General features: G+C 42.4%; 2 protein-coding genes across 4 annotated transcripts in view; one reads left to right on the top strand and one right to left on the bottom strand.

Moving 5' to 3' along the window:
• The window catches only part of LOC139393199 (ras association domain-containing protein 8-like), a 28392-nt gene extending 17250 nt beyond the window's left edge, over positions 1–11142 (top strand). The window contains exons 3-5 of the mRNA XM_071141634.1: positions 3142–4079; positions 8399–8528; positions 8814–11142. Coding sequence (XP_070997735.1) covers positions 3142–4079; positions 8399–8528; positions 8814–8929 — 1184 coding nt within the window. The 3' untranslated portion in view covers positions 8930–11142. The remainder of the gene's footprint in view (positions 1–3141; positions 4080–8398; positions 8529–8813) is intronic.
• Positions 11143–13602: 2460 nt separating this feature from the next.
• Positions 13603–19251, bottom strand: LOC139392755 (zinc finger protein 345-like). 3 transcript variants are annotated; one of them, XM_071140999.1, is made up of 9 exons: positions 18903–19244; positions 18515–18711; positions 17587–17691; positions 17381–17476; positions 16937–17047; positions 16639–16759; positions 16250–16531; positions 15456–15604; positions 13603–15284 (listed from the first exon to the last, which is right to left on the bottom strand). In XM_071140999.1, exons 1-9 carry the CDS (start codon positions 18934–18936, stop codon positions 14376–14378), a joined length of 2004 nt encoding a protein of 667 aa, XP_070997100.1. In that variant the 5' UTR covers positions 18937–19244; the 3' UTR covers positions 13603–14375. The 3 variants fall into 3 exon arrangements, with proteins under 3 accessions (XP_070997100.1, XP_070997099.1, XP_070997101.1); XM_071140998.1 differs by having other exon boundaries at positions 13603–15604; positions 18903–19251; XM_071141000.1 differs by lacking the exon at positions 16250–16531 and having other exon boundaries at positions 13603–15604; positions 18903–19200.
• Between the last annotated feature and the right edge of the window lie 7674 nt (positions 19252–26925).

The following is a 26925-nucleotide window of genomic DNA, read 5'->3' as shown; positions in this document are numbered from 1 at the left end:
GAGAGAACTACATGATGACTGTATTGTATTCCCATAATGATACCGCATTTATGTATGAGAAGCTATTACCCCAGCCCACATGTAGAGGCAACAAAATAAGATTGAAAGAAGCTGTCTGTTCCCACCGCTTCTAGGGAGAAATAGCTGTAGAACCAGCATGGAGCCACATTTAAAGGTTCACCTCTTTTGCATTATGGAGATGTATTGAACTGTCTGTGTGAGTATGGCTCAGCCCGACAATACCCTGCTTTCAGTTCATACTGTTTTCATTTCATACTGCTGTCATTTCATTTCAAGAGCTGCAAAATCTGGACCCCTACAAATCAGCTGGGCTAGACAATCTGGACCCTCTCTTTCTAAAATTATCCGCCGCAATTATTGCAACCCCTATTACTAGCCTGTTCAACCTGTCTTTCGTATCGTCTGAGATCCCGGAAGATTGGAAAGCTGCCGCGGCCATCCCCCTCTTCAAAGGGGGAGACACTCTAGACACAAACTGCTACAGACCTATATCTATCCTACCTATCCTACCTGCCTTTCTAAGGTCTTCGAAAGCTAAATTAACAAACAGATCACCGACCATTTCGAATCCCACCGTATCTTCTCCGCTATGCAATTTGGTTTCCGAGCTGGTCATGGGTGCACCTCAGCCACGCTCAAGGTCCTAAACGATATCATAACCGCCATCGATAAAAGACAATACTGTGCAGCCGTCTTCATCGACCTGGCAAAGGCTTTCGACTCTGTCAATCACCGCATTCAGCAGACTCAACAGCCTTGGTTTCTCAAATGACTGCCTCGCCTGGTTCAGCAACTACTTATCAGATAGAGTTCAGTGTGTCAAATTGGAGGGCCTGTTGTCCGGACCTCTGGCAGTCTCTATGGGCGTGCCACAGGGTTCAATTATCGGGCCGACTCTTTTCTCTGTATACATCAATGATGTCGCTCTTGCTGCTGGTGATTCTCTGATCCACCTCTATGCAGACGACACCATTCTGTATACTTCTGGCCCTTCTTTGGACACTGTGTTAAACCTCCAGATGAGATTTAATGCCATACAACACTCCTTCCGTGGCCTCCAACTGCTCTTAAATGCAAATAAAACTAAATGCATGCTCTTCAACCGATCGCTGCCTGCACCCGCCCGCCTGTCTAGCATCACTTCTCTGGATGGTTCTGACTTAGAATAAGTGGACAACTACAGATACCTAGGTATCTGGTTAGACTGTAAACTCTCCTTCCAGACTCGCATCTCCAATCCAAAATTAAATCTAGAATCGGCTTCCTATTTCGCAACAAAGCATCCTTCACTCATGCTGTCAAACATACCCTCGTAAAACTGACTATCCTACCGATCCTTGACTTCGGTGATGTCATTTACAAAATAGCCTCCAACACTCTCCTCAGCAAATTGGATGTAGTCTATCACAGTGCCATTCGTTTTGTCACCAAAGCCCCATATACTACCCACCACTGCGACCTGTATGCTCTCGTTGGCTGGCTCTCGCTTCATATTCGTTGTCAAACCCGCTGGCTCCAGGTCATCTATAAGTCCTTGCTAGGTAAAGCCTCGCCTTCTCTCAGCTCATTGGTCACCATAGCAGCACCCACCCATAGCATGCGCCTCAGCAGGTATATTTCACTGGTCATCCCTAAGGCCAACTCCTATGTTGGCCGCCTTTCCTTCCAGTTCTCTGCTGCCAATGACTGGAACAAATTGCAAAAATCACTGAAGCTGGAGTCTTATCTCCCTCACTAACTTTAAGCATCAGCTGTCAGAGCAGTTTACCAATCATTGCATCTGTACACAGCCCATCTATAAATATCCCAACCAACTACCTCATCCCCATATTGTCATTTTTTTCTCCTTTGGACTACAGTATCTCTACTTGCACATTCATCACTCCAGTGCTTAATTGCCTAATTGTAATTATTTCGCCACTATGGCCTAATTATTGCCTTACCTCCCTAATCTTACTACATTTGCACACACTGTATATAGATGTTTTTATATTGTGTTATTGACTGTACGTTTGTTTATCCCATGTGTAACTCTGTTGTTTGTGTCACACTGCTTTGCTTTGTCTTGGCCAGGTCGCAGTTGTAAATGAGAACTTGTTCTCAACTGGTCTACCTGGTTAAATAAAGATTACATTTTTTTTTAAATGCTGTTGTCATTTCATACTGTTTTCAGTTCATACTGGCACAGTTTTGCACTTGCACTTTGTGCTGCTTAGAACCAAAATGATGTGGAGATGTAATGGTTTACATAGGTAATTTGCTCTTAGAGAAAATACTTGGAGGTCCTAGAGGTAGCATGTTAAATGAATCCATTAGATTTGTACATTCTATTCCATTGTGATCCATGCACAGATACATAATTGTAGGACTAACAGCTAAATGCTGTGTCTTCATCAACAGTACAGGAGTTATGGTCCAGGGCCTCTTTTGTATGTGTTCAGTCTTTTGTCTGGCCCAGGGTACTTTCATGTGAAAGGCATTCAGCCAGATTCAGCTGTAGTGACAACTATGTTCCTTTCATTGGGGTTCTGCTGTTGAGACGGGAAAAGACTGTGGCTTGTGCTCTTATCTGCCGCAGAACACACACACACACACACACACACACACACACACACACACACACACAGATTTGGGTCTGGAGGAATTTTTATTGAACCTTACTCCAACCCTAGCATGAATGGGAACTGAACAACTGCTCCTATATTTGAATAGAGAAATCCCTGTTCTTCCTAGAAAAAACAACCCATTACTCTGAAAACTCTGCACAGTGCACCCACTAAACTGTGTCTGAAAGCAAGTGGGGTAATTGTGAATGGTTCTTCCATAGAGTTTCCCTGTTCTTAGTGGAGGTAATGAGTTCAGATTAGGGTTGTGGCTGTGTTTCTGAATGCAGGAGGGGATAACAATGACACAGTCAATGGTAGATGATCTCTAATCTGCTGCTACTGCAGAGTGTAGTCTAGCTACTGGTCTGTATGTAACTGGTCACCGGCTGGTATGTGGCAAGAAATAGCAAACAACGTTGCCGTTTGACTACTGTACATTGGTCATCTAAGCCCAGTTACTTAGTAAAGCTCCAATTAATTAATCTGATCAAATCATTATTTCACTCTTTTGCAGGGCGCACTGGCAGGTACACGTTGATCGAGAGATGGCGGGAGACGGAACGCCACTTGGCTCCTCATGAGAACCCTGTGGTGTCCCTCAACATGTGGGGCCAGTATGCCAGCGACGTGCAGCTGGTCCTCCAGCGCACCGGCCCCTCCCTCAGTGAACGTCCCAACTCCGACGGCACATCCCGTGTGCCCGAGCGCGGCCTCTACCGCCAGAGCCTGCCTCCTCTGGCCAAGCTGCGCCCGTTGGCCAATGACCGCTCACTCAAGCGTCGGGATCCCAAACGTAAGTCCCTCACCTTCACGGCTGGGGCCAAGGGCTTGAGGGATATTTTTGGGAAGGGCAGAGATGCCGAGGCCAAGCAGCAGCAGAGCGCACTGAACCAGGGCAGGGGGGTGGTGTCTGTGCCGCTCAGTCCAGCCCGGGAGCTGGTGCGCCTGGTCCAGCTGCAGAAAGACAAGCTCCAACTACTGGAGAGCCGGTTGCAGGGCTGTGAGGCGGAGCTACACGGCTGGGAAAGCGGTGATGGTGGTATGTGCGTCGAGGGTCAGGAAGGTGTCGGCGTGCTGGAGGAGGAGCTGGCGCATCTGGAGCAGCAGCTGCGGAGGAACGAGGTGGAGATGTCCGAGGAGGAGTTCTGGCAGAACGAGCTGCAGATCGAGCAGGAGAGCGAGCGGCAGCTGAGGGAGCAGCTCCAGGAGCTGATTGGACGGGTGCGGGAGTGTGAAGCCCGGCTGGGGGAGTACCTGACCCGTATCCAGGGCATGGAGGCTGGCCTGGAACAGGAGACTGAGCAGAGCAGGCAGGTGGACGAGGACGAGGCCCGGGCCCAGCTGGGGAAGGTCAGGGCGGAGCTGGAGCAGCAGGTTCAACACAGTGTGCAGCTAGAGAGCAGCTGCAGGGCTGTGGACCGCTCACTGGGACAGTCCAGCAAGAAACTACAGGTGAGCTTTGGTAGAAGGAAAAATGTATAGGAAAACAGTGATTGTACATACACCACAAATTCTGCAAAATAGGGTTGAAAACAACATTTCTCAAAATGGGGTTGAAAACAACATTTATCATTGATTGGAAGACACACAAACACCTTATGTAAAATGGATGATGGGGATTATACTGTGATGATACCTTTTGCAGAAAAAAATTATAATGAAGTAAGACCATCTGGAACATATACAGTACCAGAGTGTGCAAAGCTGTTATCAAGGCGAAGGGTGGCTACTTTGAAGAATCTCAAATATAAATGTATTAAACACTTTTTTGGTTACTACATGATTCCATATGTGTTATGTCATAGTTTTGATGTCTTCACTATTATTCTACAATGTAGAAAATAGTAAAAATAAAGAAATACCCAGGAATGAGTTGGTGTTCCAAACTTTTGACTGGTACTATATATACACTGCTCAAAAAAATAAAGGGAACACTAAAATAACACATCCTAGATCTGAATGAATGAAATATTCTTATTAAATACTTTTTTCTTTACATAGTTGAATGTGCTGACAACAAAATCACCCAAAAATGATCAATGGAAATCAAATTCATCAACCCATGGAGGTCTGGATTTGGAGTCACACTCAAAATTAAAGTGGAAAACCACACTACAGGCTGATCCAACTTTGATGTAATGTCCTTAAAACAAGTCAAAATGAGGCTCAGTAGTGTGTGTGGCCTCCACGTGCCTGTATGACCTCCCTACAACGCCTGGGCATGCTCCTGATGAGGTGGCGGATGGTCTCCTGAGGGATCTCCTCCCAGACCTGGACTAAAGCATCCGCCAACTCCTGGACAGTCTGTGGTAAAACGTGGCGTTGGTGGATGGAGCGAGACATGATGTCCCAGATGTGCTCAATTGGATTCAGGTCTGGGGAATGGGCGGGCCAGTCCATAGCATCAATGCCTTCCTCTTGCAGGAACTGCTGACACACTCCAGCCACATGAAGTCTAGCATTGTCTTGCATTAGGAGGAACCCAGGGCCAACCGCACCAGCATATGGTCTCACAAGGGGTCTGAGGATCTCATCTCGGTACCTAATGGCAGTCAGGCTACCTCTGGCGAGCACATGGAGGGCTGTGCAGCCCCCCAAAGAAATGCCACCCCACACCATGACTGACCCACCGCCAAACCGGTCATGCTGGAGGATGTTGCAGGCAGCAGAACGTTCTCCACGGCTTCTCCAGACTGTCACGTCTGTCACATGTGCTCAGTGTGAACATGCTTTCATCTGTGAAGAGCACAGGGCGCCAGTGGCGAATTTGCCAATCTTGGTGTTCTCTGGCAAATGAAAAAGGCGGAGGTAGCGGTCCTGCTGCTGGGTTGTTGCCCTCTTCCGGCCTCCTCCACGTCTCCTGATGTACTGGCCTGTCTCCTGGTAGCGCCTCCATGCTCTGGACACTACGCTGACAGACACAGCAAACCTTCTTGCCACAGCTCGCATTAATGTGTCATCCTGGATGAGCTGCACTACCTGAGCCACTTGTGTGGGTTGTAGACTCCGTCTCATGCTACCACTAGAGTGAAAGCACCGCCAGCATTCAAAAGTGACCAAAACATCAGCCAGGAAGCATAGGAACTGAGAAGTGGTCTGTGGTCCCCACCTGCAGAACCACTCCTTTATTGGGGGTGTCTTGCTAATTGCCTATAATTTCCACCTGTTGTCTATTCCATTTGCACAACAGCATGTGCAATTTATTGTCAGTCAGTGTTGCTTCCTAAGTGGACAGTTTGATTTCACAGAAGTGTGATTGACTTGGAGTTACATGTGTTGTTTAAGTGTTCCCTTTATTTTTTTGAGCAGTGTACACACAGTTGAAGTCACGCGTTTTCATACACCTTAGCCAAATACATTTATACTCAGTTTAACAATTCCTGGCCAGTTAGGATCGCCACTTTATTTTAAGGATGTGAAATGTCAGAATAATAGTAGAGAGAATGATTTATTTCAGATTTTATTTATTTCATCACGTTCCCAGTGGGTCAGAAGTTTACATACACTCAATTAGTATTTGGTAGCTTTGCCTTTAAATTGTTTAACTTTGGTCAAACGTTTCAGGTAGCCTTCCACAAGCTTCCCAAAATAAGTTGGGTGAATTTTGGACCATTCCTCCTGACAGAGCTGGTGTAACTGAGTCAGGTTTGTTGGCCTCCTTGCTCGCACACTCCTTTTCAGTTCTGCCCACACATTTTCTATGGGATTGAGGTCAGGGCCTTGTGTTGGCCACTCCAATACCTTGACTTTGTTGTCCTTAAGCCATTTTGCCACAACTTTGGAAGTATGCTTGGGGTCATTGTCCATTTGGAAGACCCAATTGTGACCAAGCTTTAATTTCCTGACTTATGTCTTGAGATGTTGCTTCAATATATCCACATAATTTTCCTGCCTCATGATGCCATCTATTTTGTGAAGTGCACCACTCCCTCCTGCAGCAAAGCACCCCCACAACATGATGCTGCCACCCCCTTGCTTCACGGTTGGGATGGTGTTCTTCGGCTTGCAAGCCTCCCCCTTTTTCCTCCAAACATAATGATGATCATTATGGCCAAACAGTTCTATTTTTGTTTCATCAGACCAGAGGACATTTCTCCAAAAGTACGATCTTTGTCCCCATGTACAGCTGCAAACCGTAGTCTGGCTTTTTTATAGTGGTTTTTGAGCAGCGGCTTCTTCCACGCTGAGCGGCCTTTCAGGTTATGTCGATTTATAGGACTCATTTTACTGTGGATATAGATACTTTTGTACCTGTTTCCTCCAGCATCTTCACAAGGTCCTTTGCTGTTGTTCTGGGATTGATTTGCAGTGTACCAAAGTACATTTGTCTCTAGGAGACAGAACGCGTCTCCTTCCTGAGTGGTATGATGGCTGTGTGGTCCCATGGTGTTTATACTTGCGTACTATTGTTTGTACAGATGAACATGGTACCTTCAGGCGTTTGGAAATTGCTCCCAAGGATGAACCAGACTTGTGGAGGTCTCCGTCTGAGGTCTTGGCTGATTTCTTTTGATTTTCCCATGATGTCAAGCAGAGGCACTGAGTTTGAAGGTAGGCCTTGAAATACATCCACAGGTACACCTCCAATTGACTCAAATGATGTCAATTAGCCTAACAGAAGCTTCTAAAGCCATGACATTTTCTGGAATTTTCCAAGCTGTTTAAAGGCACAGTCAACTTAGTGTATGTAAACTTCTGACCCACTGGAATTGTGATAGTGAAATAATCTGTCTGTAATCAACTGTTGGAAAAATTACTTCTGTCATGCACAAAGTAGATGTCCTAACCAATTTGCCAAAACTATAGTTTCTTAACAAGAAATTTGTGGAGTGGTTGAAAAACGAGATATAATGACTCCAACCCAAGTGTATGTAAACTTCCGACTTGACAAAACCATGTTTACAATGAAACAGAACTGTTTTATTAATTCAAGCATCGTTTCTCACTGCTTGGGACAAATGTTTTTGAAGTTACTGTGTTTGATTGAAAAGGGCCCTGTGTTTTTAGTAGGAAAATTTTGGAGGCCTCTTATTAGTCCTCATGATGTAATGTTTACTTACAGGGTGGAGTACACCATATAGGCTGTGTTTTGACAGGCAGCCAATACTGATCTTATTTTCACTTATTGGTCTTTTGACCAATTAAAACTGATCTTTTCACATCAGCTCTTTATCATGGCTGATCTGATTGGTCAAAAGACCAATTAGTGAAAATAAGATCAGTATTGGCTGCCTGTCTAAACGCAGCCTATATGGTGTACTCCACCCTGAAAAAATCTCAGAATTGGCTGCCTGTCTAAATGCAACCATAGTGTGGGCGTGAGGTAAAAAATGTTTTTTTGAAGAATCGGGTGGTGAGTTTTATATACAACTGGTGATGTTGAGGCCTGAAAAGAACTGCAGATCTACTCCACCAGACTTACATGACTCTTTCCCTTGAACCAACTCTTCCTTTCTGGGCCCTAGAAAACTGCTCCTTTATTAGTGGGTTTAACAACCTGCAACACGTATGTAACGGTAAACTGTCTGATTTTAAATGTTCTTCTCAATGCAACAGTTCCACCTGCAAATAGCCTTAAATGTAAAGGAATAACATTCCACAAGAGAAAAATATAATATTTTAAACATCGTATGAATCTATAAAGTTGCTTGTTAGGCGTGAGTGGCCAGGCGGGCCCCCATCAGTGGCCAAACCAAGTATACAGGGAAGTGGAACTGACATTAGAAACTGCAGGGCAAGTAAATGACTAGTTGAGTGGTTGTTTGTTGCAGGAGAAGGAGCATGAGTTGGAGCAGTTGACCAGGGAGCTGAGACAGGTGAACCTTCAGCAGTTCATCCATCAGACGGGCACCAAGGTCACCGTTCTACCAGCCCAGCCCAATGACCAGAAGAATAAGACCGGTACACACAAGCATTACAAAGCATCCTAGTCAGAATGTTTTTGCCCAATCTTGGCTCAGACATTTCAAACATTATTGTATTATCCAACACTACCCCCTAGTGGAAGTTAGTACACCATGTCAGGTTTTTGTAAAGCTCTTTATTTGGCTAGTAATGTTACGTTTTGTCACGCCACAGTCCAATCTACACACTTAACTGCTCAACCTGAAAGTAAAGAAGTATAATTTAAAATAAAAAATACTACTTAAAGTAGACTTTGATGACTTCCTCCTCGCCTCTCTCCAGACCTCCAATCAGGCTCGCTGAAACGGCTGGGCTCCTCCCGCCTCCTCCCCAGTGACCTCCGGACTTTACAGAGTCCAGTGTCTTCAGGCCTCAACCCTGAAGGCATCTACGTCTGACCCCTGACCTTTACCTTCTGCTGGCTACTATCAGTGACCCTCTGCTGGAGTTGAGTCAGCTTCTCCCCTGGAGGATCCATCTCTTATCTCCATTGGAGCTCCACCAGAGGAGGCTGGTGGGAGGAGCTATAGGAGGACGGGCTCAATGTAATGGCTGGAATGGAATGGTACCAACCATTACAATGAGCACTTGCGCCGGCAGCTCATCCCACTAGCCTCCTCTGATCTCCACCCTGTCCTCCCACAATGCCATCCTTCCTTCTCTCTGCTGAGTTTTCTCCATCTTCCACAAGAAAAGAGACCCCCAACAGTTTTGTCAAGACTACAGGATTTAGAATGTTTGCCTCGTTTTGGCTGTTCTGCCACTGGTGGAAAGCTCGACCATGTCCTTGCATGACTGTTTGAAAAGCATAGCATCTTTTGAGGTACAGAAGGCCCAATTTCAAACAGAACGTTTTAGCCTCACGTCTGTGCACTTCTCCATCTCCTCTCGAAGATTGAGTACCACGACTGAGTAGATGTGAGAAATATGGTATTAATACCACCTAGCACCCTGTTACCATCATATAGCAAGCTAATGGTGCACAATCACAGTCATGTGTCAAAGTGCACGATCACAGTCATGTGATGACTTAACTAAAGAGTCAACTGCTGCCCCTGGACAACCATGAGGAAATCCAGATGTTTGTAGGGGTTGAGACTGAAGAAAGTCCCTTGGAGATCAGGCGATATAGAGGAAATTAAAATATATTCAGACAACCATGATTTACAAAGACAGAGGTCTCAAAAGTCTAATGGCCATTTGTTACAGAAACAGATGGGTCAGAAAACCACATTTTACACAGATAGGCCACCTTGTGTGAGACCTGTGGTGTGTAGCAGAGCCATATCTGACTGCCTTATTAGAACTATTTTTCTGTTTTAAAGACTTTAAGAACAGTAAAGGCTGTTATAACAGACTTATAGACATGGCAGCTATGCTCCAGAGATCTGATGCACCATTTATGGTCAACACAGCAGTCTAGTGACTAATTGTTGATCAGTTTTGTGATTATGTTTTTTGTGTGACTGATGTCAATAGCTGTAGAATCTGGTCTGCCACTGGGTGGCAGAATACATCTCACAAAACATTTAGCTAGGGTCTTAATGTTGGTCATTTCATATTGATTATACATGCAAAAATGTTACATTATGCAATTTATGTGGTTACTCACTTTCATCATTGGTGTATTTTAGTATGCTGTACGTTTACCGTTGCACTTTTACTTTGGAAGGGCCTGTAGAATTTGTACTTACCACTTACAGTTTTTATAGATAATGTCTTGTTTGTGTTGAGTGGTTTTCTTTTCTCATTTGTAACCTCTTGAAGAATTGTGGGTTTGTCGATTGTCTTACATGGCTAATCATTTTTATGAAGTTAAAAAGAAAATGATGAACCAAAGCAAGTTAGACAATGTGATTGGTAGTGGTCAACCTGAATGTACTTAATTTGTTAAAACAGAACATGCTCTGTAAATACCTTTACAGGGGCCACTGTATCTGCCTCCACTTTAAAAGTGATGCATTTGTAATGGTGAGAATTGTTATTGGACTGTATCTGTCAATAGATCGAACTCCACTCTGTGGCTCTTCAGCCTTGTGGAGAGAGGACTGTGTGAGATAAAAGGTTGTTATTTGGTTGTGGACTAGTTGATACCAGGGAAACCCACCAACAGCAAAGCCGGGGGACGCACGTCAAGGTCAACAGGCTGACCTAAAGCTCGTTCCATTCAGTATTATTGATGTCCTAGTTTGGATCATGAAGAAGGGTTGAGTTGTGTCACCGAAATGTAAACCACTAACACAAGAACAATGGCTCTTAACTTACACAGCGGAGATTAGCATGCCTTACTGAATTGTAAATAATCACTACATAGTATTGGAATATTTTTACAATATTTAAAAGAATGCATAATGCTGACAAAGACAATAGTTGTACGTAAAATGAATTAACTTTGGTTTTATCCTGCTACTCTGTGGACAGCTTGGTGCATGCACTGATGGCTTGGTTTCATTGATGTTTTTGTATTGTTGAAATGACCAGAGGCTTACGATGATAGTGGAGTTATAAGTCTGGAAGTATAATGTTTATCACAGTGTATGTTACTGACTGCATGGCTCTGTCTTCTACACTGGCATGTCTTGGTCCCAGACCAGTGCATTCACACATATGTCAGAATAGGTCAGAGGACATCGAAATGCAAACCGTAAACAAATAGGGTTTTTAAACCCTAAAAAGTGCCCCATCTTTTGGTGGTTATTAGACACAACTTACCACTAAATGCCCAAAGATGCAGGGTCGTTCCACATCAAAAAGCGCAAGAGGATTGACACCAATCTCCAGATTTTTCTGAAATCGTTTCAGTAGTGAGTAACTGATACGATTAGCATTCCTGAAACATTATTTAATCTGAGAAATTAAGATAATTACTCCAATTGTCCATTTTAATTCATAAGATTCAGATAATATTCAATAAACAAAGTACCCAACGTCTGGACCAAACTTCTTCCTACCAATTAATATTTTTGGTCCAAATTGGATGTTGGGTACTTTGTTTATTGAATTTTATCGGAATCCTATACATTTAAATGGCCAATTTGGGTGTAATCAATTAGCTTAATTTTTCAGAGATAAAATTACATTTCAACAAAATAATGTTTCAGGAATGCCAATCTTAACTGTTTCTAAAAAAACTATTTCTGAACAATCTGCGATGGTGGGTGTCATTGCTCGCTAGAATGACTCTGCACTGAAATCTCTTGGGGTAAAAATAAATCTAATCTACGCATCTATTAGGACAGGTCTTAAATGTTGCACCAACAGCGTATGGTTTTCTTAGAAGTCTTTTAAGGGCCCATCTTTGTAAACATGTCTAAAATCAACGGTTTTTCAGACGCAGATTAAGGGCTGGATTCAATCTGTAGCGCTCTAGTGCGGTTTAAATGTTTATCATTTCTGATTGGGCCGACATATGCAGCGTTTACCATGAATGCGGTCTCCACAAACGCGGGAACATTGCCTTTACATCTCTATTGTGCAGCCAAAGACAGTAACGTAGGTGCAAACTGCTTCTCCAAAAGAAATCCCTGACTATACTTGTTGGCGATGTCATGGCGACATTGGCTAGCTATGCTCATTGCAGAAACACGTCATCAGGTCTAACGGTCGTCTCGCACCGTACTGCGCATGTGCAGGCCTCAAATCAAAGGCACAAAAATGTAAACGTGTTAGTTTGTCACTTTCACGATGTTGGAGTAATAACATGTTCAACTACTTAAGATATTGTCTCGAAGCTATGTTGTGCCTTTAAATGGAGAACAACTAATTCATAATTTCACTTCTCTCATTGACTTCTCAAACCCCAGCCTGGTTTGCATGGTCTGTTTCACAAGCTTTCCCGGACGTCTCTGGGTTTAGAAACTGTGGCGCAGCTCTTCAGCGATACGGATTAAATCCAGCCTTAAACCTAGTTTTGGATTGAGAAGAACGTTCAATGGAGAATCTCCCGTGAACACAGTTTTTAGTCTAGGACTAGGCTGACGAAGAGTCCGGGAAACCAGCCCAAAGAGTAAATGATTGGGAGGAAACTTTGCCAACATGTCAGACGGAGCTGTCATGTATGAGAATGTCATGTTCTACTTTTCCCCACAAACATCTGAGAGAAATGACGTCATTGTAATATGAAATGCTTAATACATTTAAACCAGTGTTGAAAGTTTGTCCTTGTGTTGTTTTCTGTTGTAGCGGATTTCAACTCAAATGAAAAGACAATATTTGAACTTTGACTGCAAGAAATTGTTTTGTTGTCCTGCAGCACTAATATTATGGCACAGCTGACTCATTCAATGAATGATATTACCTAATGTAAAGAAATAAGGAACAGAGGATTAGAAGCTACAATTTTTGTCTGTCCAAACATGATTTTGTGTCTTGGAACAATCCTAATGCACCACTTGGATTGGTAGATTTGTTGAGTCATATTGTATATCTCAATAACCCAACAAACAAGAAAAGATGGATTTGAACCCTGGACCTCAAACTTTGCACCACTGGTTTTGCAAATCTGGGAGAGAAATGTATAGACTGGCTGGATTCAATCTGTATCACAGAAGATCTGTGCTCAAATTTAAAGGTTATTTCCGATTGAGTCGACATATGCAGCATTTTCCGTGAAAGCAGTCTCCGCAAACACAGGAACTTTGCCTTTAAATTTTAATCGAGCTATAATGCGAATCTTCTGTGATCATTCTGCAATACAGATTGAATCAAGCCCGTTTATACCTTGCTCTAACATACGTTCTGATCTTCAACAATCTGATTGTGCCCACATTTTTTGAAGTGTAGGCAATTAAAAAGACATCATGAACCGAATGCGATCAAATCTTCCTGAAAACCTCTGGAGGTAGTTGGGGATGCATTGTTTCTCCATATTTTACAAGTGTAAAGGAATCTGGAGGTTTAACTTCTTATGGCTGGGTGCAGTATTGAGTAGCTTGGATGAATAAGATGTCCAGAGTAAAGTGCCTGCTACTCAGTCCCAGTTGCTAATATATGCATATTATTAGTATATTTGGATAGAAAACACTCTGAAGTTTCTAAAACTGTAAAGCTTTTTTGAAATCTGACACAGTGGTTGCATTAAGGAGAAGTTTATCTAAAGTTCCATGTATAACACTTGTATTTTCATCAACATTTATAATGAGTATTTCTGTAAATTGATGTGGCTCTCTGCAAAATCATTGGATGTTTTTGGAACTACTGAGTATACCAATGTATACTGAGATTTTTTTAATATAAATATGAACTTTATCAAACAAAACATACATGTATTGTGTAACATGAAGTCCTATGAGTGTCATCTGATGAAGATCATCAAAGGTTAGTGATTAATTCTCTCTTTCTGATTTTTGTGACTCCACTCTTTGGCTGGAAAAATGGCTGTTTTTCTGTGACTTGATTCTGACCTAACATAATCGTTTGTGGTGCTTTCGCTGTAAAGCCTATTTGAAATCGGACACTGTGGTGGGATTAACAAGAAGATTACCTTTAAAATGGTATAAGATACTTGTATGTTTGAGGAATTTAAATTATGAGATTTCTGTTTGAATTTGGCGCCCTGCACTTTCACTGGCTGTTGTCATATCGATCCCATTAACAGGATCTCAGCCCTAAGAAGTTTTTAAACCGTTTAAATTGGGTCAATCATAATCCCGCTTCTAAAATCATTATCATTATTTGTAGTCTCGAATATCATGTGTAGACATGACAAATCTGAAGAAATGTATTGAAAAACATGTTTTGGTATGATAATCTGATATACAAAAGAGCTGTAAAATCATGTGTATAGTACTAGTATTTACATTGGAATGAACTCCTACATGGTTCCTTTCGATCTCTTCGATCTTTTTATGAGACTTTGTCTGTCTTTCTGTTGGACTGCTTTTGGAGAATCTTAACCGGTTTATGAACTCTTCTCATATGATTTACCATATTACCCCTTTGAGAAAATGTTTTCCCACACTCTGAGCACTGGTGAGGTTTCTCCCCAGTGTGAGTATATACGTGCTTTCTAAGAGCGTCTGAAGTAGTGAAAGACTTGGGGCATTGGGTGCAGGTGTAAGGACGCTCGCCTGTATGAGATCGCAGATGAACCATAAGATGGCAAGATGCTTTGAAACCCTTTCCACAATGTTTACAGGTGTGGGGGTTTTCTCCTGTGTGCGTTCGTGTATGCAGACGCAGTTCTCCTAAGGTAAGGAATGCCTTACCACATATGCTACATAAATAATTCTTCTCCCCAGCATGCATTCGCATGTGTCTCACTAGTGCACACTGCTGGGTAAACCTCTTACCACAGATGGTACACATGTGACGGCGCTCCCCAGAGTGAATGCGTACGTGCACTTTGAGATCATATGCACTCCTGTACCTCCGGTCACAGTGTTCACATGCAAATGGTCTTTCTTCTGTGTGAAGTAACTGGTGTTTTTTCAGAGCCCCAGGAGTAGCATATCGTTTGGGACACTGGTCACAATGATATGGCATCGTGTGAACTCCCATATGTAGCGTCAGCAGTGATGGTTTTTTGAAAACCTTCCCACACTCACATGTATGAGTCCTGTTTTGGGGTACAGGGGATCCCTCTTTTTTCTTGTCAACCTTTTTGTCCCCCTTTCTGACCACCTTTGTTTTCTTGTCAACCTGTTTGATCTCATTCTTTTTGTCCCCCTTTCTGACCACTTCTCCTTTCTTGTCAACCTGTTTGATCTCATTATTTTTGTCCCCCTTTCTGACCACTTCTTCTTTCTTGTCAACCTGTTTGATCTCATTCTTTTTGTCCCCCTTTCTGACCACTTCTTCTTTCTTGTCAACCTGTTTGATCTCATTCTTTTTGTCCCCCTTTCTGACCACTTCTTCTTTCTTGTCAACCTGTTTGATCTCATTATTTTTGTCCCCCTTTCTGACCACTTCTTCTTTCTTGTCAACCTGCTTGCTGTCCTTTTCTACTTGGTCGGTATTGTCCTTGCAGAGGTTGGCCATTTCACTGTGATTGAATGGAGGTAGAGTGCAGTTAAGAACCTGGCATGGCTCGTCAGCATTCACCATTACGTTGAGAGAATGATCCAAGTTCAATTCTGTAAGGAGAAAATACAGGAGATAAGATTACATAACCACTATATATATATATATATATATATATATAAATATTTACTTTACACAGGTAACTGACAAACTAAAGGAAACACCAATATAAAATGTTTTCAAAGGGCTTTGGGCCACCACGAGTTGGGCACCTTGGCATAGATTCTACAAGTATCTGGAACTCTATTGGAGGGATGCGACACCATTCTTCCACAAGAGATTTCATAGTTTTGTCCTTTGTTGATGGTGGTGGAAAATGCTGTCTATGGCACCTCTCCATAATCTTCCATAAGTGTTCAATTGGGTTGAGATCTGTGACCGACGGCCATGGCACAGTTAACATCGTTTTCATGCTCAAACCATTCAGTTACCATTCGTGCATTGTGGATGGGAGCATAGCCATGGAAGGCCATAATAGCCATAATGGCCTGCCCAGCATTTTTATACATGACCCTAAGCATGATGTGACTTTAATTGTTTAATTAAATCAATAACCACACCTGTGTGGAAGCACCTGCTTTCAATATACTTCGTATCCCTTATTTACTGAAGTGTTTATATTATTTTGGCAGTTACATTGTAATTCATATACTTTACAAGTCAAACAATGGATGAGTGACTTTTTTTATTTTCCTTACCATCACAGGGTACTGGAGTAACCAACACTGAGGTCTCTGCAGGTGGCAGACCCTCCTGTTGCTCTGATGTTGACAGTCCTAGATCCTCCAAACATCTATCAGTGCTTTCATCCAGGATTTCATTGTGGGCTTCATTTTCACAGACCCCATTATCTATGCATTCATCTGAGTATTGCCTCCCATTGTCAGAGTTGTCTGGCTCATAGTTAATAACAACTCTCATTTTTGGAGGGAGGGACAGTGTGGACAGGATGGTATCTGCAGTGTATTTAGAGACATGACCTGGGTAGGAGAGATCAGTTATACTCACCTATATTGCCAAGTAAAAAATACAAGAGGTGTCCAATTGGACTATTTACTTCATAGCCATTATCTGGAAGGAGACTTACTCTTGTTCATGTTTCCATGACGCTGATGGTGCTGCAGCACTGTCTTCAGTTGTTCAGGGTCAAAGACAGTCTGTCCACATTCCTCCAGGACAGAGGGGGCAGCACTGAGCCATGCTGTTGTCTAAGAGGAGCAGGGCAAGGGGAATACAGCATAATAAAAAGTTCAAATACATTGTACCAGCCACTTGAGGTTTTAGACACATTTTGAAATGACCAGATACACCATTAAATTCATCTGTAGAGCCACATTATGCCATGTTCCGTCAATCTTTTAGAACAGAGATGTTTTCCTCAGTACCTGCGTGAGGCCTGGTACAGGCAGCAGCTCCTCCAGTCTGGAGAGGAACTCCCACACCAGTGTCTGCAGCGCTGTGTCATACCGAGGGCCATAGTGGACTGGGAACACCTCCTGTAAAATAGACAATTTAGCATGAAATGGGTCCATTAAAGATGCACTCCAGCTATTTGGGAACTTGCATACCTGTTGAGAAACAATATCCCAAGTATAAGTAGAGTAATGTACACACATGTAAGGGTGTGTACATTCAAAACATTAAGCACAATAGTGCAAACTTCAAGCGTAGGCCATTCAAGGAGTTGGTCTGATGTCATCAGCCTCCTCCCTTAATTGTGGGAACAATGGAGGAGCAGTTGATCTAAGTAGATGTTCAACTGGTAGCCTACTTCAGAAATATATTCAAGCAAAAGGATCATAAAGAAGTCTAGAGAGAAAGTTCCTCACCTGGAAGAAATGCTCCCTCTCAGAAGGGTCTCCCAGCAGGGTTTGGACTAGCTCCACAAAGTTAGAATCTGAAGCCTCCAATTCATCACCATGACTCTGTCATTAGGTGCAAGCAAACAAAACATCTGACAAAGGTACAGGAGTGTATCCCTCAGAAATAATGTTCTCCAGTGTCTCATTCATAAAGTGTTGTCTATTTAACCTACCTCTTTGTGTAAGGATTTTTCTGTCAAAGTGTGGATTATGTTCAAGTGGGCCTGGATAGTCAGGAGGTCAGCTGTGCCCGCACTGCAACACAACTCTAAAACCATCTGGAACAGAGGTGGATATGTGAAAAGCAGGACTAGGGCCAGGGTAGTCTGATTAATCAGGCTGTAATACACCATTTATTGGTACATACAGCCTGAAATGAATGCCTGCAAAATTTTGTAAGTGTTCCTTACAAGCCAGAATGTTAAATAAAGTTAAATGTAAACTTACTCTACCAGTTGTCTGTGTTGTTTGTCCTTCAGATGCTTGAAATTTTAGATAAAATATCCACAGGGAAGTATTGTCTAGGGCCTTACTAAGTAAAGTTAACTGTACATTGGATTTTTTCTCTCTCCAATCTTGCAATGATAATGAAAATTGTATATTCTGAATCAGGAGGATGGAGAATTTGTTTTGTGTGGAATTGTAGGGGAAAGAAATAATGAAAATATTCACACAAAAAGGTGTGGATTGTTCTCCATCCTCCCCTGATTCAGAATATACATTTTCCCATTGTCATGGAACGGTTGGTTCTATAGCTATTGACGAGAGAATGACAAATATCCAATGTAAAACAAATTTTACCAAGGTGCTGAACCATATCTCTAAAAGGTTGGGTAAACAATGATTTCCTGTGGAAATGTTTGGTGCAATAGCAGAAGGACAATTCCCCAGAGAATTTTATTCAACATTCTGGCTTGTAATGAACATTTGCATGATTTTGCAGGCATTCGTTGCAGGGTGTATGTATCAATGAATTGTGTATTACAGCCTGATTAATCAGAGCAGGGCAGACGTACAGTAATTGCAGCTAGTAGCTGCCCATAGTTTGTTCCATCATAAGACTCTTCCCATCCCAACCCTCAACATTTCCACCTCTCTCACCCTTGCTCTCAGTCCTAGAATGAGTTGGGTCCTCTGCCTGGAGCTCAGCAGCTCTGGAACCATCTCTGTCACAAAAGTCACAAACTCCTCCAGCTTTCCATATTGCATCACATTACGTTGTTGAGCCACTTGCCACATGAAAGCAGACATCAGGCGTAGAGGTGGAACCAGGAGACGCAAGGAGAAAGAAGGGAGATCTGTCACCGAAGAGAAGAGCAATTAACAGATAAACAAATAAATTCCATAACTCAGCTAGTTAATATTACAAGCGATGTGTAGGCTATAGGACATATATGAATGGTCCATGTAAAAACAAAACAAAAATGTAATGAGTCATGACATCATTTTTCTACATTTAGCTACTTGGCTACATTTAACACAAACTAACCTTGTTCTGATGCTGGATCAATAATGTTATCCATAGCTAGTTTGCAAAGAAAAATAGCCACTGGAACAAGCTACTGTTAGCTAGCTAAAGAGTTTGATGCTAAGGTTAGATAGTGACCAAGCCTAGAATATACACTAAGCGCTTACAACGTGGCTAAAAAGGTTGATATCTGCATGCAAGCTAGCTACTATACTAGTTAGCTAGCAAACTAAACCCGTTTTCTATAGATAGCCAACATTTGCACATGCAATTACTTTTACCAAAGATATTCTACTCATCTATCGGTGATTTTACTGACAACAAACAAATAATTGACAACGACGAAGTACTGTACTTCCGGGTGATGTTTAAAAACAATCCTTCAGAATAAAGGTCCTCATTTAAAAAAGAAAGATGCATACCACAAATATTATTATCTTTGTATTTAGTCATTGCAATATATAATTTAGTTTAATTGAGGGTTTATAATATTGCCCACTAAAATAGCCTAATTCTCCTAACCTGCTGCGTAAGTTCTCCCAACCTGCTACAAAACTGTTACTGTATACCACCTAGTCCAAACCCTGACTGAGAGACAGCTCCACTTCCGTAATTAAAATGTATTATAACGAAATATTATTAATGGTATATATTTTTGTTTCAAATGTCAACCAAATTACTGTTACTGTCCTCCTGCCGTCTTACCAAGAAAATTAGACAGCTCATCATTGTGGAAAAGGCTTGTCCAGCTTGCTTACCTTGTCAGACAGATGTCAAAGTCATCTGCAGTTTTCTGGGGAACTGCCTCTTATCCATCAACATTAATTAATATGGATGATAATAGAGCTCGCCAGCTTGTAGTCCTAAAAGACGGAAATTCGTTACAGTTCAAGATGAAAGTTTACATACACTTAGGTTGGAGTCATTAAAACTTGTTTTTCAACCACTCCACACATTTCTTGTTAACAAACAATAGTTTTGGCAAGTCGGTTAGGACATCTACTTTGTACATGACACAAGTCATTTTTTCCAACAAACGTTTGCAGACAGATTATTTCACTTATAATTCACGGTATCGCAATTCCAGTGGGTCAGAAGTTTACATACACTAAGTTGACTGTGCCTTTAAATAGCTTGTAAAATTCCAGAAAATTATGTCATGGCTTTAGAAGCTTATGATAGGCTAATTGACATCATTTGAGTCAATTGGAGGTGTACCCGTGGATGTATTTCAAGGCCTACCTTCCAACTCAGTGCCTCTTTGCTTGACATCATGGGAAAATCAAAATAAATCAGCCATGACCTCAGAAAACAAATTGTAGACCTCCACAAGTCTGGTTCATCCTTGAGAGCAATTTACAAACACCTGAAGGTACCATGTTCATCTGTACAAACAATAGTACGCAAGTATAAACACCATGGGACCACGTAGCTGTCATACTGCTCAGGAAGGAGACGCATTCTGTGTCCTAGAGATGAATGTACTTTGGTGTGAAAAGTGCAAATCAATCCCAGAACAACAGCAAAGGAACCTGGGAAGATGCTGGAGGAAACAGGTACAAAAGTATCTATATCCACAGTAAAACAAGTCCTATAACGACATAACCTAAAAGCCCTCTCAGCCAGGAAGACGCCACTGTTCCAAAACCGCCATAAAAAGGCCAGACTACGGTTTGCAAAGAAATTTCCTCTGGTCTGATGAAACAAAAATAGATATGTTTGGCTATAATGACCATCATTATGTTAGGATGAAAAAGGGGGGAGACTTGCAAGCCGAAGAATACCATCCCAACCATGAGGCACGGGGGTGGCAGCATCATGTTGTGGGGGTGCTTTACTGCAGGAGGGAGTGGTGCACTTCACAAAATAGATGGCATCATGAGGCAGGAAAACTATGTGGATATATTGAAGCAACATCTCAAGACATCAGTCAGGAAGTTAAAGCTTGGTCGCAAATGGGTCTTCCAAATGGACAATGATCCCAAGCATACTTCCAAAGTTGTGGCAAAATGGCTTAAGGACAACAAAGTCAAGGTATTGGAGTGGCCATCACAAAGCCCTGATCTCAATCCTATAGAAAATTTGTGGGCAGAACTGAAAAAGTGTGTGCCATCAAGGAGACCTACAAACCCGACTCAGTTACACCAGCTCTGTCAGGAGGAATGGGACAAAATTCACCCAACTTATTGTGGGAAGCTTGTAGAAGGCTACCCGAAACGTTTGACCCAAGTTAAACAATTTAAAGGCAATGCTACCAAATACTAATTGAGGGTATATAAACTTTTGACCCACTGGGAATGTGATGAAAGAAATAAAAGCTGAAATAAATAATTATCTCTACTATTATTCTGACATTTCACATTTGTAAAATAAAGTGGTGATCCTCAATGACCCAAAACAGGGAATTTTTACATGGATTAAATGTCAGGAATTGTGAAAAACCGAGTTTAAATGTATTTGGCTACGGTGTGTGTAAACTTCCGACTTCAACTGTACCTCTCATATGTTCAACCATTCCCATGGGGAAAATGGATAGGGAAAAAATAGGGTTTTGGAATAAATGCCAGAAATAAGGTCAGAGGTTAACACAGGCTTAGGAGATCTTGAACGTTTTGTTCTTTGAGATAATATCAGTCAATTAACATGACCTTTATGAGTTATGAAGCCTTTATGTGCTTAGTGCTTTTTCTGATTACATAATTACTTCCAAATTCACAAAAAGTAAAGTTAGCTGATGAAGATGATCTCATAGAACAAAACATATAAGATCTTCTAAGCCTGTGTTTACCACATAACTCATTTTTGGCATTTATCCAAAACCCCTCCAAAAACTCCACTAATTTCCCCATAGGCTTTGTCCAACGAACCATGGCGGAGTTAGTGCCTACAAAAAGGCACCATTACTGTTGCTCTCTATGTCGGACGGAGCTGTCGTGAATGAGAATGACATGATCTACTTAATTTTCCCCACAAACATCTGAGAGAAATTGCTTTTCCATGTCTATGGCATCATTGTAATAAGCTGATGTTATTACATGAAATGCTTAACTAATACATTTAGTCCAGTGTTGAAAGTTTGTCCTTTCTTGTGTTTGTCTCTGTTGTAGAAAAAAATAAAATATGAAAAGACAATATTTGAAAAGACAATATTTGAACTTTTGGACTGCAAGAAGTCATTTTGTTGACCTGCAGCAATAATATTAAGACATAGCTGACTCATTCAATTAATGATATTACCTAATGTAAAGAAATTATGAACTGACAGGATCAGATTAAGCTACAATCTTGTCTGTCCACACATCATTTTGTATCTTGAACAATCCTACTGTACTATGCCACTTGAGCATTGGCAGATTTGTTGAGTCATCGTGTATCTCAATAACCCAATACAAGATAAGAAAACAAGGACTGGGTATCAGGATAGATAATAACACGAGTAAAATAAATAACAGAGCAGCAGCAAATGATGAGTGTAAAAGTGTGTGTGAATGTGCATGTGTGTGCAATGTGTATGTATGTATGTGTGTTTGCGTTGTGTCGGTCTGTGTGTGTGTGTGTGTGTGTGCATGTTTAATGAATGTGAATGTATGTGGGAGTGTCAATGCAGTGGTGTGAGTGAGTGTGTATATGGTTTGTACATACAGTGCCTTCGGAAAGTATTCAGACCCCTTGACTTTTTCAACATTTTGTTAGGTTACAGCTTTATTCAAAAAATTTATTGAATAGTTTTTTTCCCTCATCAATCTACACACATCCCATAATGACAAAGCAAAAAGAGGTTTGTAGAAATTTTTGCTAATTTATAAAAAAATAAATAAAGGAAATATCACATTTACGTAAGTATTCAGACCCTTAACTCAGTACTTTGTTGAAGCAACTTCGGTAGCGATTACAGCTTTGAGTCTTCTTGGGTATGACGCTACAAGCTTGGCACATCTGTATTTGGGGAGTTTCTACCATTCTTCTCTGCAGATCCTCTCAAGCTCTGTCACGTTGGATGGGCGCGTTGCTGCACAGCTATTTTCAGGTTTCTCTAAAGATATTCAATCAGATTCAAGTCCGGGCTCTGGCTAGCCACTCAAGGACATTCAGAGACTTGTCCAGAAGTCACTCCTGCATTTTGTTGGCTGTGTGCTTAAAGTCGTTGTCCTGTTGGAAGGTGAACCTTCTCCCCAGTCTGAGGTCCTGAGAGCTCTGGGGCAGGTTTTCATCAAGGATCTCTCTGTACTTTGCTCGTTCATCTTTCCTTCGATCCTGACAAGTCTCCCAGTCCCTGCCGCTGAAAAACCATCCCCACAGCATGATGCTTCACCGTCGGGATGGTGCCAGTTTTCCTCCAAACGTCATGCTTGCCATTCAGGCCAAAGAGTTCAATCTTAGTTTCATCAGACCAGAGAATGTTGCTTCTCATGGTCTGAGAGTCTTTAGGTGCCCTTTGGCAAACTCCAAGTGGGCTGTCATGTGCCTTTTACTGAGGAGTGGCTTCCGTCTGGCCACTCTACCATAAAGGCCTGATTGGTGGAGTGCTGCAGAGATGGTTGTCCTTCTGGAAGGTTCTCCCATATCCACAGAGGAACTCTATAGCTCTGCCAGAGTGACCATTGGGTTCTTAGTCACCTCCCTAACTAAGGCCATTCTCCCCGGATTGCGCAGTCTGGCCGGGCGGCTAGCTCCGGGAAGAGTCTTGGGGGTTTCAAATTTCTTCAAATCAAATCAATTTTTATTTGTCACTTACACCGGTTAGCAGATATTAATGCGAGTGTAGCGAAATGCTTGTGCTTCCATTTCCGACAGTGCAGTAATATCTAACAAGTAATCTAACAATTCTCCAACAACTACCTAATACCCACAAATCTAAAGGGGTGAATGAGAATATGTACATGTGAGAAAAATAAGAAAAGCCACAAAGGCAAGGTGCAATAGATGGTATAAAATATGGAATATACATGTGATATGAGAAATGTAAGATATGTAAACATTATTAATGTGGCATTATTTAGAATGCATTGCAATGTAAAGTGACTAGTGATCCATTTATTAAAGTGGCCAGTGATTGGGTCTCAATGTAGGCAGCAGCCTCTCTGAGTTAATGATTGCTGTTTAGCAGTCTGATGGCCATGAGATAGAAGCTGTTTTTCAGTCTCTCGGTCCCAGCTTTGATGCATCTATACTGACCTCGCCTTCTGGATGGTAGCGGTGTGAACAGGCAGTGGCTCGGGTGGTTGATGTTCTTGATGATCTTTTTGGCTTCCTGTGACATTGGGTGCTGTAGGTGTCATGGAGGGCTGGTAGTTTGCTCCCGGTGATGCGTTATGCAGACCGCACCACCCTCTGGAGAGCCTTGCGGTTGAGGGCGGTGCAGTTGCCATACCAGGCTGTGATACAGCCCGACAGGATGCTCTCGATTGTGCATCTGTAAAAGTTTGGTAGGGTTTTGGGTGACAAGCCAAATTTCTTCAGCCTCCTGAGGTTGAAGAGGCGCTGTTGCGCCTTCTTCACCACACTGTCTGTGTGAGTGGACCATTTCAGTTTCCATTTAAGAATGTTGGGGGCCATTGTGTTCTTGGGGACCTTCAATGCTGCAGACATATTTGGTACCCTTCACCAGATATGTGCCTTGACACAATCCTCTCTCGGAGCTCTAGGGACAATTTCTTCAAGCTCATGGCTTGTTTTTTGCTATGACATGCACCGCTAACTGTGGGACCTGATATAGACAGGTGTGTGCCTTTCCAAATCATGTCCAATCAATTGAATTTACCACAGGTGGACTCCAATCAAGTTGTAGAAATATCTCAAGAATGATTAATAGAAATAGGTGTCACGTTCTGACCTTTATTTCCTTTGTTTTGTATTTATTTAGTATGGTCAGGGTGTGAGTTGGGGTGCGCAGTCTATGTTTGTTTTTCTATGATTTGGGCATTTCTATGTTTCGGCCTAGTATGGTTCTCAATCAGAGGCAGGTGTCATTAGTTGTCTCTGATTGAGAATCATACTTAGGTAGCCTGGGTTTCACTGTTTGTTTGTGGGTGTTTGTTTCCGTGTCTGTGTTTTTTCACCACACGGTACTGTTTTGGGTTTCGTTCGTTCCACGTTTATTGTTTTTGTATTTCAGTCGTGTTCATGTGTAGTATTTCTTATTTAAATAACCACGCCGCATATTGGTCCTCCGATCCTTCTTGCCTCTCCTCTTCGGAAGAAGAGGAGGAAATCCCTTACAATAGGATGCACCCGAGTTCAATTTAAAGTCTCGTAGCAAAGGGTCTGAATACTTATGTAAATAAGGTATCTGTTTTCTATTTTTCATACATTTGCAAAAATGTCTAAACCTGTTTTCACTTTGTCGTTATGGGCTATTGTGTGTAGATTGCTGAGAATTAAAATAAAAAAAAATATTTCAGAATAAGGCTGTAACGTAACAAAATGTGGAAAAAGTCAAGGGGTCTGAATACTTCCCGAAGGCACTGTATAGTCTAGTGAGTGTACATAGAGTCAGTGCAAGACAGAGTTAGTGCAGATAGTTTGGGTACACTTAATGGACTATTTAGCAGTCTGGCTAATTAACAGTCTTATCGCAAGGGGGTAGAAGCTGTTTCGGAGCCTGTTGGTCCGAAAGCCGATGCTCCGGTACCATTTGTCGGACTGAACAGTCTGTGGCTTGGGTGGCCTGGAGTCTTTGGGAATTTTCCAGCCTTCCTCTGGCCTCGCCTGATATAGAGGTCCTGGATGGCAGGGAGCTCGACCCCAGTGATGTACTGGGTTGTCCGGACCACCCTCTATATTACTTTGCAGTCAAGGGCGGTGCATTTGCAATACCAAGCGGTGATGCAGCCAGTCAAGATGCTTTGATGGTGCAGCTGTATAACTTTTTGAGGATCCAAGGGCCTATGCCACATCTTTCCAGCTTCCTGAAGGAGAAGAGGCGCTGCCATGCCCTCTTCACGACTGTGCATACAGTGGGGAGAACAAGTATTTGATACACTGCCGATTTTGCAGGTTTTCCAACTTACAAAGCATGTAGAGGTCTGTAATTTTTATCATAGGTACACTTCAACTGTGAGAGACGGAATCTAAAACAAAAATCCAGAAAATCACATTTAAGTAATTAATTTGCATTTTATTGCATGACATAAGTATTTGATACATCAGAAAAGCAGAACTTAATATTTGGTACAGAAACCTTTTTCTGCAATTATAGAGATCATACGTTTCCTGTAGTTCTTGACCAGGTTTGCACACACTGCAGCAGGGATTTTGGCCCACTCCTCCATACAGACCTTCTCCAGATCCTTCAGGTTTCGGGGCTGTCGCTGGGAAATACGGACTTTCAGCTCCCTCCAAAGATTTTCTATTGGGTTCAGGTCTGGAGACTGGCTAGGCCACTCCAGGACCTTGAGATGCTTCTTACGGAGCCACTTCTTAGTTGCCCTGGCTGTGTGTTTCGGGTCATTGTCATGCTGGAAGACCCAGCCACAACCCATCTTCAATGCTCTTTCTGAGGGAAGGAGGTTGTTGGCCAAGATCTCGCGATACATGGCCCCATCCATCCTCCCCTCAATACGGTGCAGTCGTCCTGTCCCCTTTGCAGAAAAGCATCCCCAAAGAATGATGTTTCCACCTCCATGCTTCACGGTTGGGATGGTGTTCTTGGGGTTGTACTCATCCTTCTTCTTCCTCCAAACACGGCGAGTGGAGTTCAGACCAAAAAGCTCTATTTTTGTCTCATCAGACCACATGACCTTCTCCCAGTCCTCCTCTGGATCATCCAGATGGTCATTGGCAAACTTCAGACGGGCCTGGACATGCGCGGGCTTGAGCAGGGGGACCTTGCGCAAGCTGCAGGATTTTAATCCATGGCGGCGTAGTGTGTTACGAATAGTTTTCTTTTAGACTGTGGTCCCAGCTCTCTTCAGGTCATTGACCAGGTCCTGCCGTGTAGTTCTGGGCTGATCCCTCACCTTCCTCATGATCATTGATGCCCCACGAGGTGAGATCTTGTATGGAGCCCCAGACCGAGGGTGATTGACCGTCATCTTGAACTTCC

Source organism: Oncorhynchus clarkii, chromosome 33, assembly GCF_045791955.1.
Source record: "Oncorhynchus clarkii lewisi isolate Uvic-CL-2024 chromosome 33, UVic_Ocla_1.0, whole genome shotgun sequence".
In the NCBI taxonomy this organism is placed as follows: domain Eukaryota; kingdom Metazoa; phylum Chordata; class Actinopteri; order Salmoniformes; family Salmonidae; genus Oncorhynchus; species Oncorhynchus clarkii.
Note: the sequence above shows the minus strand (reverse complement) of the source record. Positions and strands in the feature narration are given on the sequence as shown.